The 15,810-nt window shown below is 37.5% G+C and overlaps 2 protein-coding genes across 2 annotated transcripts; both read left to right on the top strand.

The window, feature by feature from the left end:
• The first annotated feature begins 2,698 nt into the window (after positions 1–2,698).
• Positions 2,699–3,628, top strand: LOC119256859 (olfactory receptor 5H2-like). Its single transcript, XM_037524610.1, has one exon. It carries the CDS (start codon positions 2,699–2,701, stop codon positions 3,626–3,628), a length of 930 nt encoding a protein of 309 aa, XP_037380507.1.
• A 6,652-nt stretch (positions 3,629–10,280) lies between these two features.
• LOC119256856 (olfactory receptor 5H2-like) lies at positions 10,281–14,729 on the top strand. The gene is made up of 2 exons (XM_037524609.2): positions 10,281–10,335; positions 13,783–14,729. Exon 2 carries the CDS (start codon positions 13,800–13,802, stop codon positions 14,727–14,729), a length of 930 nt encoding a protein of 309 aa, XP_037380506.1. The 5' UTR covers positions 10,281–10,335; positions 13,783–13,799.
• Positions 14,730–15,810: the final 1,081 nt, after the last annotated feature.

The raw sequence follows: 15,810 nt of genomic DNA, 5'->3' as shown, positions 1-15,810 counted from the left end.
TTCCTTTCAACAACACACATTTCCTTCCCATTTCTGTAAACTCTCACCTCTCAAATCCTTCTTATATTCTCCTCTGTCTTGGAAACTTTTAGTAAACTGTTCTAAAGGGGAGAAAAACCTACACATGTCTAAGAATTTTTTTTAAAGGCTAAATGATCTCCACATTTCTGGAAATACCCTCTGCTCTCTACTTATTTGTTTCCTGTGTACTGCTCATTATTTGGGGGCCTCATTTTCAGCTTCTATTACATAATGGAAACTGCCCTCACTACAGTCACTAAAAATCTCCACACAAATGAAAAATTATCACTGTTTGTCCTACAATAGCATTTATTTTGGCATCTGACATATATTTTGAATATCAGCCTGTGTGCTTTCCCTGACTTTCAATTCATGCTACACAGTTCTCCAGGTTCACACCTACTTCTTTTTTCTTTTCTTTCTTTTCTTTTTTTAAAGATTTATTTATTTATGCAAGAATTGGGGTACAGTCAGAGGTGTGGGAGGGTGAGAGAATTCACCAGACACAGAGTAGGGAGCAGAACAGGCAGATGGACCGAAGACACTGCTGAGGGGAGCAGCAGGTGAGACAGGAGAGATCTGCCACACCAATTGGGTTTCTCCCTGGCCAGCTGGGAATCTCACCCGTACTGTAGAGGCTGTGGACAGCCTCACAGTGAGGCACTCAACCCGCTGCGTGACCAGGGAGGCCCACACACCTACTTCTTGATCACTGTTGAGTCCTTTCTCGTTTACTCCCTAGTTTTTCTTTGGTGTAATCTGGACTTCTTGTTTGAGAAAAGATACGGATTAATTGAAATGAAACTGTTTTGAACATAAAATAAAAATAGTGCAGGAATCAGCTCAAGAAAAATAATGAACAGTAACAGAAGAAAATAGAGCATCCAATCAACAGCCAACATCAAGTCTCCACACCAGCTCCATGAAAGCTGGTGAATTTGGACTCCATCTGGCTCACACTGACAATAACACTGTTGTCAGGACACATTGCTGGATACATGCACACAAATGCAAGACACGTTTGCTGTCCTTAATATCGCTGCCTTTGAAACTAATATTCTCTTTTGTCCCTGTACCTTTTCTTCCTCTTCTCATACTCCAGATGTAGGTAAGGTGCATTTTATTTGCCAAATCCAGGCAAGCCCTCTCACTCTAGGATCACAGGAGGATAAGAAAGTGATTTTCTAGCTCTTTGAGCTTCTTGACTGGGTGGTTACATCTACAGGCCATAAAGACTATGGTGGTAGAAAAGATATCCTCAGATGTTGGCCATCTAATACAGGCTGTGCATCCACTTTGTAATCTCTTTAATATAACTTTCACAAGTATATCTTCATGCCCTCCCTCTCTTTACTTTCCACACAATTTCCAGTGGGTAGTTTGCCTTCAATTTCCCACAACTGGGCCTCCCTGGTGGCACATGGGTTAAAGACAGCACTGTCAAGTTATTGCCAGCCACTGTAGCACAAGTTTGATCCCTGGCCAGCAAGGGAGCAACACACATGGCGCAGCAGACCTCTCCTGCTTTGCCTGCTGCTCCCCTCAGCAGTGTATCTCAGTATATCTGCCTGTTCTGCTCCCCACTCTCTCTGGTAAATCCTCTCACACACCCACACCTCTGGCCTACACCCTAGTTCTTGTATGCAAAAATAAATAAATCTTTTAAAAAAGAATTTCCCCCAACTATTTAGATGTTATTTCTATTAGATCTAGTAGATTCATACTTATAATCTCATCTTGCATAGTACAAAGGACATTCTCTCCACAAATTGACTTCACTAAGAGTCAATTTGTTGGATAAGCATTTATCTAGTCATGAAGTGACACCTCTCTCCTTCACAAATATGCCCTCCACAAAATATGTCACGAGACAGAATTATTCTACAAGTTAAAATTCTTCTACATCTATCTGTTTATCCTTATTACTACCATGTCATAGCCCAATAGACTAGGCAATTCACATGCATTTGAGAAACATGGGAAGCATTTTGTTAAAACTTAGATTCCTAGAACCCATTCTGATGCAAAAATTAATTTCTACAGTAATACTGCACAGTCTATATTTTGAAAAAGTATATTTAAAAGAAAAAAAGCTCCAGAGACAATTTGATATATATTATGGGTTGGCAACATTGGACAATAATTACACTTCCTAAATAATACTCCTTTCTGCAGTCTCCTCTCCATTTACCTAGTTTCTGCACTACCAAAATATAATTTCAGTAAACTTCCAAAAATTTATATACCTATTACCTGAGGAAAAACTTCCAGATGCTTCAGATCCATTCATATATTTTATTATCCAGATCATTTAATATCCATTCTTGTGACTCAGAATCAATATATCCAGATCCTTTAATATCCATTCTTGTGACTCAGAATCAATGTCCTACACAGAATTTCTCTACACAAATTTTAACTCATTTAGAATTTTCCCCCTTTAAGAAAATTGATTATACCGTAAATTGTTGATTTCAAATTATCACAACAATTTCACTCTATTCAACCCTTCCGCAATTAGTCAACCCATTATTATAATATTCCACAAAATTCAAATGGCATTATGATAGCAGTAGGATTAGATTCAAATCCACTATTCCAGTTTGAATGTATAAACCAACTGTGAATGATCTTTTTATATTTATTGCATTTAATTACAGGGAACATCCAGTGAGACATGGAAAAGGAAAATGCATCCTTGCTGACAGAGTTTGTTCTCACAGGACTTACATATCAACAGGAATGGGAAATCCCCCTGTTCCTGACGTTCTTGGTGATATACCTCATCACCATCGTGGGGAACCTTGGTCTTATTGCTCTCATCTGGAATGACTCTCAACTTCACATCCCCATGTACTTTTTCCTTGGGAGTTTAGCTTTTGTGGATGCTTCAATATCATCCACAGTGACACCCAAGATGCTGCTACAGTTTTTCACCAAAAGTAAGAACATATCTTTTTCTGAATGCATGATACAATTTTTTTCCTTTGCTATTGGAGTTACCACAGAATGTTTTCTCTTGGCGGCTATGGCATATGATCGCTATGTAGCCATATGCAACCCTTTACGTTATCCAGTGATTATGACCAACAGACTATACACCCAGCTACTAATCTCCTCATTTGTAGGTGGCATCATTCATGCTTTTATACATACAGGTTTTTTACTTAGATTAACCTTTTGCAATTACAACATAATACATCACTTTTACTGTGATATTGAACCTCTGTTTAAGATTTCCTGTACTGACCCTTCTCTTAACATCCTAATAGTTTATATTTTCTCTGGATCAATTCAGGTATTCACCATTACAATTGTTCTTGTCTCTTATACACTGGTTCTCTTCACAATCTTAAAAAAGAAGTCTCTAGAAGGCATAAAGAAGGCCTTCTCCACCTGTGGAGCCCACCTTTTATCTGTGTCTTTATACTATGGCCCTCTTCTCTTCATGTATGTGCGCCCTGGATCTGTACAGTCAGATGATCAAGATATGATGGACTCACTATTTTACACTATCATAATTCCTTTCTTAAATCCAATTATCTATAGCCTGAGAAATAAGAAAGTCATAGATTCACTGACAAAATTGATAAAGAGAAATGTTTAGACCTCATACTAATAGCTGTTCTCCAGTAAAGCAGTCACAAAATTGTGCATATTAGGTATTGCTTGTTATTTGCTGATTACAGTTCAAAGCTTATTGCAATAATAATTTTAATATTACCTTAATGACTTAATGTGTGAATATCTAATAAACTCCTTAAAGCTTTGTGTAGGTTATTCAAAAACAAACAAGGAATTTTAATCAAGTGCTCATAATATACTAAAATAACTAAAGAAAGAAAAATGGAAGATGTTATATGCTTGTGTGTTTTAACATTATAAATACACTAATTAAGTGATAAAATAGCCTATGCCTCTGAAGCACTTGATTATGATGTCATTGGTAATATAAGTGAGCAGCTTGGAGACTCGTATCATATTGAAATGCAGTGTTGGCAGGTTTGTGCTTGAGTAACTTGGGCCAAATCGCAGGAAAACTGTTAGCTTCAAAATGTCTTTTATTCCATTTTATGGAGACCTGGTGAATTTTACCTCTGTGTTGAAATCAAAACTTGTGTTACAAAACAGGGACATAATGCAGAAAACATGCAGAGAGTGAAGGCAGGGCAGACTCAACAGGGTGCCCCTCCTCAGACTACATCCATAAATAGCAGGATATAGGGAGGGGGGCCTGACTGTCTTTGTTACCTTCTCAGGAACTTTCTGGCTCTGTGTATTCTGTTATTGGGTCATCTGAGGAGATTTATTAAGTCAGAAACCTAAGTGATTACATTGAAGGATTAACTGAGGATGGCTTAGAGGAGAAGTGAGATGAGTAGACTAGGAAGGAAATGGTCTCAATCTTCAGAATGAAAACAAAGATGCAGTAGATATAAATCTTTGGTATGTAAAGGTTACTGGAAGCCCCTTGAGGGGCTTTAGATGCCTCTTAACAAACTTCAAATAATATTAAGATGGTATGCAGGCATGCTGTTCAGGTGCTGTCTGGAAAGGCATTAAAATGAGCAAGAATCTAATTGTTTTGTGCTTAAAAGTCATTGGTGGGTAGTTTTCCTCACATTCCATACTATTAAAATATAATAAGGGTCCTATTTTTAGGCCCATCTCTATCATTTGTCTCTCAACATTCAAATTGCACACACATTCTTACTAAAACCATTGATACCCTTATCCTCAAATACTTGCCTCTGTGTTCTGAGAAGTTTTACTTACTCATCCCTTTGAGCTCACTGATGTTCACTTTCTTTCTGAACATAGCTGCCTGATTATTCTTTGCAAATATAACTCTGATGAAATCATATTGCTCTCAATTATTTTGAATGGTCACTGCTCCAGGTTATACATGAATAAAGTAAATATCTTGAATAGTATATCCACATTGGCTTGGTATTATTTCTTTATTTGCATGTCAAAATCCATATACCTATGCATGTATGTATATACCCATGCATATATACAGGTATGTATACTTCACCCTGCATTTGTCACTCCACTAGCTGAGGTGCCTTCAAATAAAATATGGCTTTATCTAAAAAGTTTCATTCTTCACAAAATTCTATTGGACTCTGGGTTAAACCACAAAAGAGTTATTGAACACTTTGTAGACAAACCTCGTTCTTTCCAAGTTCATCCTGGAGTTCAAGTAGGTCTCCCTACAGAGACTCATCCCTACTCTACTGCCCCACTATCATTTAAAATTAAAATGGTTTATTTCCTCCAGGTCTGTTCCAAGTGTTACTACTTCCATGATGCCTTTATAGATCTTTTAAAGAGATATGAAATCCATTTCAGCTTGGAAGAGGTTATTTACTCTTCTTATTTTTGGCCTACAAACCCTTTTAATTATAATTTAGAAATCTTTATACATTTTGTAACAGGTAGTAGAATGGTTACACTCCTGTTATTAATAAATACTCATGAAATTAAAATAATCTGATACACCAATAGATAAAATTCAGTAAGAGGGCATGACTCTTTCATATTTGTAGTAACCCAGTTGTTTACTGGGTCTGGGATGGCTGCTCATGCCACCTTATCTTTCAAGTTTCTCTCATGACAATCTCTCCTGACACAAAAGTGATTATTCTTGTTTTTATTACTAGGATAGCTCCTGAAATAGAGTATGAAATAATATCTGAGGGAAGTCTCATAATAAGAAATTTGGTGAAAGATACAAAATATAGATGAATTTAAAACAAATACCATTGGCTTTACTTATTCTACCAAATCAATACCAACAACCTCTGAAAACATCCTCAAAGACATCCAGACATAATGTTAAACTAGTATCTGGACATTCTGTGGGCCAGGGAAGATGATATATAAAATTAACCATCACATGGTACATGGTGCATAGGTGAAGGAAACTCTATGGGGATTACAATTGAAAGGGTGGGGGAAAGCAATATTGTTTAAAAATGAACAATGATGTAAAAAATTAATATTAAAAAAATTTTCAGACAACTATAAAACAGAAACATTCTGCAAGAGAGGGGAAAGTAGAGGAATCAAAACAGGGTACAGAAGAGCACAAGGAACTAAGATGGTGGTGCATGGGTGAACTGGTGGTGGGAATTTTATGGAGACTACACTTAGGAGGAAAAAGCAAACACTGTACAAAAATGAACAATGATGTAAAATATATATAAATTAGAAAAAAAATCAAATGCCAAAAAAAAAAAAAACCATCACAGAGAATCTACAGCAGAGAAGAAAAGCTACACATACAAAGAAACTAGACAAGGATGCAGTGCTCATTGGGGCTATAATCCCTCCACTTTGGCATCCCCCCATAAGGATGTTAGGCTTTGAAGGAAATTGGAAGCCCAACCATAGACCTGAAGCCCTTAAGAAGGGAGCAATGATGAAGACAATGCATTCTAAAAGATGCAGTCTGATCACAGGGAAAGGGACACATTGGTGATGTCTGCCCAGTTCCCCCACTATAAAAGGACAGCAAGAGCCAGAACAGGTCTACTTTGCACTTCCAACCTTCCATACTTGGCCCTGATCTAGAAAGAGAAACCTAAAACTAAAACCACAGCTCCACCTACCAGGCAAAAAGAAAAGCACCCATGAAATAACCAAATGTACAAGGAGAGCACATTTCTAACCAGATCAAATATCCTAGCAGTACGGAATCTCATAAAAGAATAATAAACTACCTAAAATCAAACTTCAACACAGATGTAATAATAAAAACTGGTGCCCAGAGAACTGGACAACCACATGGAAAAGAATGAAACAGACCACCCCTGACAGTGTCTAACAGTATACACAAAAATTAGCTCAATATGAACTAAAGGACTGAAATGCAAGACTTGAAATAATAAAATATATAGAAGAAAACATGTGTAACAACTCCTCAACTAATAGCCTTAGTAATATTTTTGTGGATGTCTCCAGAAGCAAGACTAGCAAGCAAAAACTAACAAGTGAGACTACATCAAACTTAAATTAACTATGCAAGAGAAAGAACCATTGTTAAAAGGAAAAGGCGACCCATAAAATGAAAACATATTTCTCTATATCAGAGTTGATATTTAATATATATGTATAAAGAACTCATGAACTCCAACAACAAAAAGATAAGCAGCCTGATTAAAAGTGAGTAGAGGATCTGAATAGACACTTTTCCAAAGAAGTCATAGAAATGGTAGCCTAACGCACAGAACAATTTTCAACATGTCTTATCAGGAAAATGCAAATCAAGGTAAAAATAAGGTATCATATCACACCATAAGAATGGCTATTATCATAAAGACAAGAAACAACTAACTATGTGAGGGAGGATGTGGAGAGAAGGGAACTCTCATTACCACTGGTGGTAACGTAAGCTGGTGCAGCCATTATGAGAATCAATATGGACACTCTTCAAAAGATAAGAATACAAATGCCCTTTCCTAACTCTGGGAATTTACCTAAGAATATGAAAACTACAAATGGAGAGATACATGCACACTCAAGCCATTACATCATTACTTGCTATAGCCTAGCACTGGAAACCTAATTCCCGTGGACATGTGATGGGGTAATGAAGTGGTGTTTATACACAATGGGGTGCTACTCAGCTACAATAATCCATGAAGTTTCCACTTGCAACTATATGGGTGGACCTAGAAGGTATTATGCTCAGTGATAAAAGTCAGATGGAAGAAAAGCAAAGAATGTATGCCTTCTCTCATATATGATACACATATAGAGAAACAAAATGAATGATGTAAATAAAGGGAAGGAACTTGTAGACTCTAAGAACACAATAGTCATGGCAGAAGGGAAGGGGGAAGAAGGATGGGGAAATGGAAACAAATGGTTTACTGTATTTTGATGAATGGAAAATGAATTCTGGTGGTAAACATAAGGCAGCAGATGCAGAATTTTATTTTATTTTATTAGATTTTTTTAAAAGATTTATTTATTGGGTCTCCCCGGTGGCGCAGCGGTTGAGCGCTGGGTTGCAAAGCTGCCCGCAGCCTCTTCAGCGCTGGTTTGATCCCCGGCTGCTCCCTGGCCACTGGAGGAGGGTCCTGCATGGCGCGCAGACCTCTCCTGCCACCCGCTGCTCCCCTCAGCAGTGTGCTTCATTCCTTCCACCAGTTCTGCTCCCTGCTCTGGCTCTGGTGAATTCTCTCACCCTCCCATGCTTCTGACTGTACCCAGTGTTTGTATAAGGGTGAGAGAATTCACCAGAGTCAGAGCGGAGAGCAGAGCAGGCAGACTGACGAAGTACACTGCTGAGGGGAGCAACGGGCACAGCAGGAGAGGTCTGCCCGCCATGTGGGACACTCACCCAGTGGCCAGGGATCAAACCAGCACTGCAAAGGCTGTAGGCAGCTTCGCAGCCCAGTGATCAACTGCTGTGCCACCAGGGAGACCCCAGAATTTGATTTTAAAGGCTGTACTACAATATATGATCGCATTAACCAAATTTCAGTAAAAGAAAGAACTCTCTGGTTTGGTATTCTGAAATAGTCCACAGATTTTTCCACAGGACAGGAATACAGAGAGATTTTGTAAGGTATCGTCCTCAACTCCATTGAGGACTTCAAGTCCAGTGTTCCATTGTCAGTCAGGATCAGTCACAATTTCAGCATAATAATCCCCTTACTTGTCAGGAAAATCAAAGAAATATGGAACCCAAAGAGACCTAGTAGTGGTCTTAACTTCCCACTACCACAGTCCAGCAGAATGATCCCTCCCTCTGAAACAGAAAGAAAAGTATCGGATGGTTTCATTTACAGGAGGAATGTAGAGGAACCAAACAAGGGATCAGGAAAAAAATAACTATAATAAAGCAAAAATCAAAATCAACAGGCAACCAGGGACCAGAGACATTCTGTAATGGAGGAGGAAGGCGAGGGCTCAGGACAGAGGTGGGACGAGAACAAGGGACTATAATGATGATGCACAGGTGAATTGGTGGTGGAAATTTCATGGGAAATGATACATTGTACAAAAATGAAGGATGGTGTAATAAAAATATTATATGAAGGAATGTCATAATATGAAGGAAGCACAGGAACACAGACAGAAACTCCTCCACAGCCTCTTCTGAGAATAAACTAATCAACAAAGAAAAAATATTTGTATTCAAAGATATGGAGTAAAATTAGGAGATAATTTCACCTGATACACCTTGCTTCTACCTTTGCATAACAGCCATATATATCTTTTCTGTTGCTTCTAAATCAATCTAAACTACCCAGTGATAATCCAGGGTGGCCAACACTGAGGGCCCTGTGCATGACAAGAGTCCAGAGGCAGACATTGTCAGAAATGAAGATTCTAAGGTGACTCTCAGATCTCCTGAAATAGAATCTATATTTTAACAGGCTCCGCAGGAGATAGATAAGTACTAAAGTTTGGGAAGCACTGGTCTAGGACACCTCTCACTGTGCACATTTGGTTTTTTGTTTGCTTCCCCAAACTACTTTACTGCCCATCCAATCCTTTGAAATCTATTCGTATTTATCATTGGATTTCAGCTTCAAGGGGTATGGGGGTGTTAGCACATGTGTGGAATGTAATAACCTTCTCTGATACAACTAAGTGACTAAGGTAAGTCACTTTAATATTAACTCCTCCCTCCTTTCATGCATTTGACATTAAATTCATTGAGTGTTGCCCCGCTGCTCTATCCCTATTTAGTAAGTATCCACAATCCAGTTTGTATCTTGATAACTTTTTGTGGGGTAGGTCCCTATGAGAATATAGAACTCTGTCCTCTTTAAAATAATGTATGGTTAGCTCAGAAAAGACCACACTGATCAGCGCACTCAGAGTAATATACACAACTCAAGTTTTCTAAAAACATGTCAGAAATATCATCTGTATTGGAAAATACTGTATAAAATGCAGTTTCACTGAGATAACGAAAACAGTCTGGACTGACCTGATATTTATGGACTGTAATACCCTGTGGGGCAACTTGGACTTCTTACACATGTTCAAATCCACAATGCCCAGAACAACTTAGCTTTGTCCTTAAGGGAATTCTTGGACACTAATGTGGAAATTTTACGTCTTTACCCCATCTTCTGGCAAAGGCATACATTTATACAATTGGTTGACTCTGGTGTTCAAAACAAACATATATGTGACATTTTTCTGAGCTTGACAAAAAGAAGTCTCCATAATGAAGCAGCAAGCAAGGAATTGTGATGTATATTTTCGTTCCAGTGCTACTGTATTTTTATTCACTCTAGAAAACTAACACTTTGAAAGGATCTTCTCAATTTTGCACAAGCATGGGTAAGTTAGAAATAATTTTTCTAATATTCATCATCCATTACAGAAAAAGTTAAACTACTACATTAATTCAAAATAATTTAGGTTGGATTCAAGATGCAAAAGTAGCCAGAGGAAAAAAATTACTTAGATTAATTAGATTACTTAGATTATTTATTTAATCAATGTATTTTATTTTTGTGTTGTCAGGATTAGCAAAACACCTGAAAGACTAAACCATTCCCCTTCAAACATTTATTCACCTGTTATCATAATGATAATGACTTAATAAGGCAGTTATTGGTAAATGGTAACTTTAAACAAGTTTCATTTGAACTGGTTTAAAGATTCAAGTGATAATGTTTCCTATGTAAGAAATCTTCATAGTTATTCTCATAAAGAGTTACATTCTCTTTAACAATCACCTTCTCTGAATAAAACTAGTGACTAAGGTAAGTAACTTTAAGATTAACTCCTTTCTCCCTTCATCCATTCTCACATTTAATTCATTTCTCATTGCTCTATCTCTTACATAGAGAGTACCCACACTCTATGTGACTTAGGTAATTTTTAATTATTTTGTTACCTGGAAGGCAAAGAAGAAACCCGATGCAAAATAAACATATTTAACAGCAGTAATTACAGATCCTGCTATTTATATCACTAGTTTAGGTTCCAGTCTTTGGCATAATGTATTCTGCTAATAAAACAGGTGATCTTAAGTAAAACCAAGGAATATGTAGAAAAAATTCTAATAACTGTTAACAACAAAAAGTTAAGTAATTTAAATATGGCAAAAAATTTCAAGCAGTGAACACTTAAGTATACATGAATATACAATGTAAAATTAAAATGAAAGTCTCCGTTTACACAAACACCACAGGAAAATAAAGTTGGGATTACAGATAACAGAAATAAAGGATTCCCTGAGCTTACAACTTTTAATGAGAACCAGTTAAGACAAATATTTACTGCTTCATCTGAACCATTCTCCTATTTCATCTGCAGTCTTTCTCTTACATATCACACTACTTCATTGCCTTCTCTTTCCACATTGCCTTGTCTCCATTATTTTCTGCTTCCTGTGTTAGCTTCCTCTGGTTTTTATTTCACCTACGTAATTACTTATTCAAGTCCCTCCGCCCTTCTTCTCTCAATGTCCTCCTCTGGCTTTTGAAAACTTTCATGACAGTATTCTGCAGGACAAAAATTCACATCTGTCTATGGGCATAGATAAAAGCCAAATGAAATAAATGTCCTCCACAGTTGTCAGAGCAGTTTCATTTTCCTCACTTGTACAACTTAATTCCCATTCACTATTATCCTCTGACCTCAACTCCACAACAAACCCCAAAGTGCTCTTTAAAAAGCCACTCTATAAACAAGGCTGTTTAAAAACAAAAATGAAAAACATAAAAAGCCACAATGAATCTCTCAGTTTCCATACTAATTGATCTGCTTTGTTTGTTCGTTTTCTATCCAAGCAGAGCATTCATTTTGGATTTTTGCACTGTATTTCAATTTGTCCTTCTCTAGTGTTTTAGTGTTCTCAGCATTAATTATATAATTCACCCTTCTCTCAGTTCATGCTGCTTAATATCCTTTTCTGGTCTCTCACTCAGCCCTTTTGGGTGAACCAAGTCTCCTGGATGCAAGAGGAAGTGAGAAAACTGAGTTGAAACTGGCTCTAAAAGAGAAATGAAAGGGAGGTTGGAGAATCCATTGAAAAGTGTGCAGGGACATAGGAAACAAAGGAGCCCATCAATAGCGAATGTCATGTCCCAACACTAGCTCAATGAGAGTTGTCACTCTCCCTGAATTTGGACCACCATAAACTCACACCGACAATGCCACTGTTGTGGATACGGGACACAACTGCTGGCCTTCATAGAATTGCCTTTGAATCTAATATTCTCTTTTGTACCTGCACCTTTTTCTTCCTCTCCCATATTCCAGATACAGGTTCGGTGATTCGATTTGTCAAATCCAGGCATCCCTCTCACTCTAGGACAAAGGGGAATGGGAAAGTGAGTTTCTAGCTCTTTGGGCTTCTTCACTGGGTGGTTACCTCTGCAAGCCACAAAGATTAGGTGGTAGAAAAGGGGATCAGAGTTGGCCATCTAATACATGCTGCACATTCTCTTTCTAATCTCTTTTCGATACCTTCAAGTTTTTTTCTCTACCCTCCCTCTTGTTCTGAACACAAGCCAATGGACAGTCCTTTTTCAGTCTCCTCCATGAGTCCAGATATTATTTCTATTAAGATCTAGTAGACTCATGCTACTAATCTCATCTTGCCTGGATGTTCAGAGCCACTCTCCACAATAGCACTGCCGCTGAATTCTTGATTCAACTTTGATGACCATCAGCTCAATCACCAGGTGAGTTCTCTCTGCTTCACTGACATGCCCTGCAGCTAATGTCACCAAGTCTTCATGCCTGTAGTGACTAAAATCCTTTGCTTCTATTTGTCTTCCTTGTCACTCCCAAGGTCCTATCACCCTAGGGCTAGGAATGTTATCTCAACTTGAGCACTTCACATTTTATTCATGTGGAGAGGATTGGTTTTTAAATGTTGATTCTTATATCCTTCTGACAAACTGAACTAATTTCTACATTAAAACTTCACAATGGTACTGCACAATACAAGACACTGTAACACAATTCTGATATGTAGGCTGCTCTGAAAACCACTAGACACCAATTACATTGTCCTGAACAGTGCTATGACGACTGTAGTTTTCTATCCATGATGCCTATGTTTACTAACATTAACCTCAAAAATTAACTATTAACCTCCAACATTAACCTGAAAAATACATTATATTGGGCCTCCCGGCTTTAGCAGGTTGAGCAATGTGCTCGGTTCCCAGCTGGCCAGGGAGACACCCTCTCCTGTTTCCCCTGCTGCAACCTTCAGCAGTGTTTTCAGTCTGCCTGTTCCGCTCCCCGCTCTGTCTCTGCTGAATTCTCTCACCCTCCTGCACCTCTGGCCTGTACCATAGTTCTTGCATAAATAAATTAATATTAAAAAAATAAAAATAAAAATAAAAAATGGCTCTGAATTATTTCAGTGTATGTTCTTACCTGACAAAAGAAGCTCAAAATCCTTCACATGACATTCAATTTTATTATCATTCAGATTTTGAAAGTTTATTTAACAGCCTCAGATTCCATGTTTTGGACTCAAAATTTCCCTAAAATTCTCACATCCCTCACTATTTTTGAGCATGGTCCAATAGTTCCTTTTAATAACGTATTAGTTCCTGTATATTTTTGAGCTGAACATATTGTACTTATACTGATTGCTTGAAATCCCCAAAGTAGCTACCTCCTATATAGTAATATTATTTCAAACTGAAAGGGCATTCTGATAGGAATATCATTTATTTTAAAGTAATTGCCTCTGCCAATTTATAATTTACAAATTCACTATGAATGCCTTTTGATATTTATTGCATTTCATTTCAGGGAACATCCAATGAGACATGGAAAAGGAAAATGCATCCTTGCTGACAGAGTTTGTTCTCACAGGACTTACATATCAACAGGAGTGGGGAATCCCCTTGTTCCTGGTGTTCTTGGTGATATACCTTTTCACTATCGTGGGGAACCTTGGTCTTATTGCTCTCATCTGGAATGACTCTCAACTTCACATCCCCATGTACTTGTTCCTTGGAAGCTTAGCCTTTGTGGATGCTTTAATATCCTCCACAGTGACACCCAACATGTTGGTCAAATTCTTTGCCAGGAGTTATGTAATGAATCTTTCGGAATGCGTAATGCAATTTTTTCCTTTTGCTATTGGGGTTACCGCAGAATGTTTTCTCTTGGCTGCTATGGCATATGATCGCTATGTAGCCATATGCAACCCTTTACTTTACCCAGTGATGATGACCAACAGATTATGCACCCAGCTAATAGTCTCCTCATTTGTTTGTGGCATCATTCATTCCACGATTCATACAGGTTTAGTATTCAGATTAACCTTCTGCAATGACAACATATTACATAACTTTTTCTGTGATATTGAACCTTTGTTTAAGATTTCCTGTACTGATCCTTTCATTAACATTCTAATGGTTTATATTTTCGCTGCATCAATTCAGATATTCACTATCACAACTGTTCTTGTCTCTTATACAATGGTTCTCTTTACAATCTTAAAAAAGAAGTCTCTAGAGGGCATAAAGAAGGCCTTCTCAACCTGCGGAGCCCACCTTTTATCCGTGTCTTTATACTATGGCCCGCTTATCTTCATATACGTGCGCCCTTCTTCTGTACAGTCAGAAGATCAAGATATGACGGACTCGCTATTTTACACTGTCATAATTCCTTTCTTAAATCCAATTATCTACAGCCTGAGAAATAAGAAAGTCATAGATTCACTAACAAAATTGATAAAGAGAAATGTTTAGACCTCATACTAATAGCTGTTCTCCAGTAAAGCAGTTACAAAATTGTGAATATTAGGTGATGTTTCTTATGTGCTGATTAGAGTTCAAAGCTTATTGCAATGATAATTTTCCTATTACTTTAATGACCTAAAGTTGAATATGTAATGAATTCCTTAAAGTTTGTTAGGTTATTCAAAAGCATACAGTAATTTTAACCAAGTGCTCATAACATGCTAAAATAACTAAAGGAAGAAACAAATGGAACATTTGACATGCTTGTGGTGTTCTTCAAAGTGACTTTATAAATACATTAATTAAGTGCTAAAATAGGCTGTGTCTCTGTGATGCACCTGAATATGAACATTGTGATATATGAGCAGCCTGGAGACTGGTATCATATTGAAATGCAGTGTTGGCAGGTTTGTGCTTGAGTAATTCAGGCCAAATTGCAGAAATACTGCTAGCATCAAAATGTCTTTAATTCCATTTTATGGAGACTTGGTGAATTTACCTCTGTGGTGAAATCAAAACTTGTGTCTCTGAGAAATGAAACAAAACAGGGGCATAGTGCAGAAAACATGCAGAGAGTGAAGGCAGGGCCAAACTCAAGAGGAGCCCCTCCTCAGATTACATCCATGAATAGCAGGATATAGGGAGGGGCCTCACTTTCTTTGTTATCTTCTCAGGAAATTTCTATCTCTGTGTATTATGTTCTGGGGTCATCTTACTAAGTCAGAAACCTAAGTGATTGCATTGAAGGATTAAATGAGGATGGCTAGATGAGAGGAGAGATGAGGCAGATTAGGAAGGAAATGGTCTCAATCTTCAGAATGAAAACAAAGATCTAGTAGATATAAATCTTTGGTATGTAAAGGTTACTGGAATGTGTATTGACCTTGAGGGGCTTTAGATGCCTCTTACCAAACTTCAAATAATATTAAGAGGGTATGCATGCATGCTGGTCAGGTGCTTTCTGGAAAGGCATTAAAATGAGCAAGAATTTGATTGCTTTGTGCTTAACTCATTGCTGGGTATTTTCCTCACATTCCATATTATTAAAATATAATAAGTGTTCATTTTTTAAAGATTTATTTATTTATAC

This window comes from Talpa occidentalis, unplaced genomic scaffold (assembly GCF_014898055.3).
Source record: "Talpa occidentalis isolate TD23 unplaced genomic scaffold, MPIMG_talOcc4v2.1 talOcc4.4, whole genome shotgun sequence".
NCBI classification, from domain to species: domain Eukaryota; kingdom Metazoa; phylum Chordata; class Mammalia; order Eulipotyphla; family Talpidae; genus Talpa; species Talpa occidentalis.
The sequence above is the reverse complement of the archived record's forward strand: the minus strand, read 5'-3'. Positions and strand labels throughout refer to the sequence as shown.

What these genes read in the sequence shown, in the direction of transcription:
- LOC119256859 (XM_037524610.1), top strand. Translation starts at nt 2,699, where the DNA reads ATGGAAAAGGAAAATGCATCCTTGCTGACAGAGTTTGTTCTCACAGGA.
- LOC119256856 (XM_037524609.2), top strand. Translation starts at nt 13,800, where the DNA reads ATGGAAAAGGAAAATGCATCCTTGCTGACAGAGTTTGTTCTCACAGGA.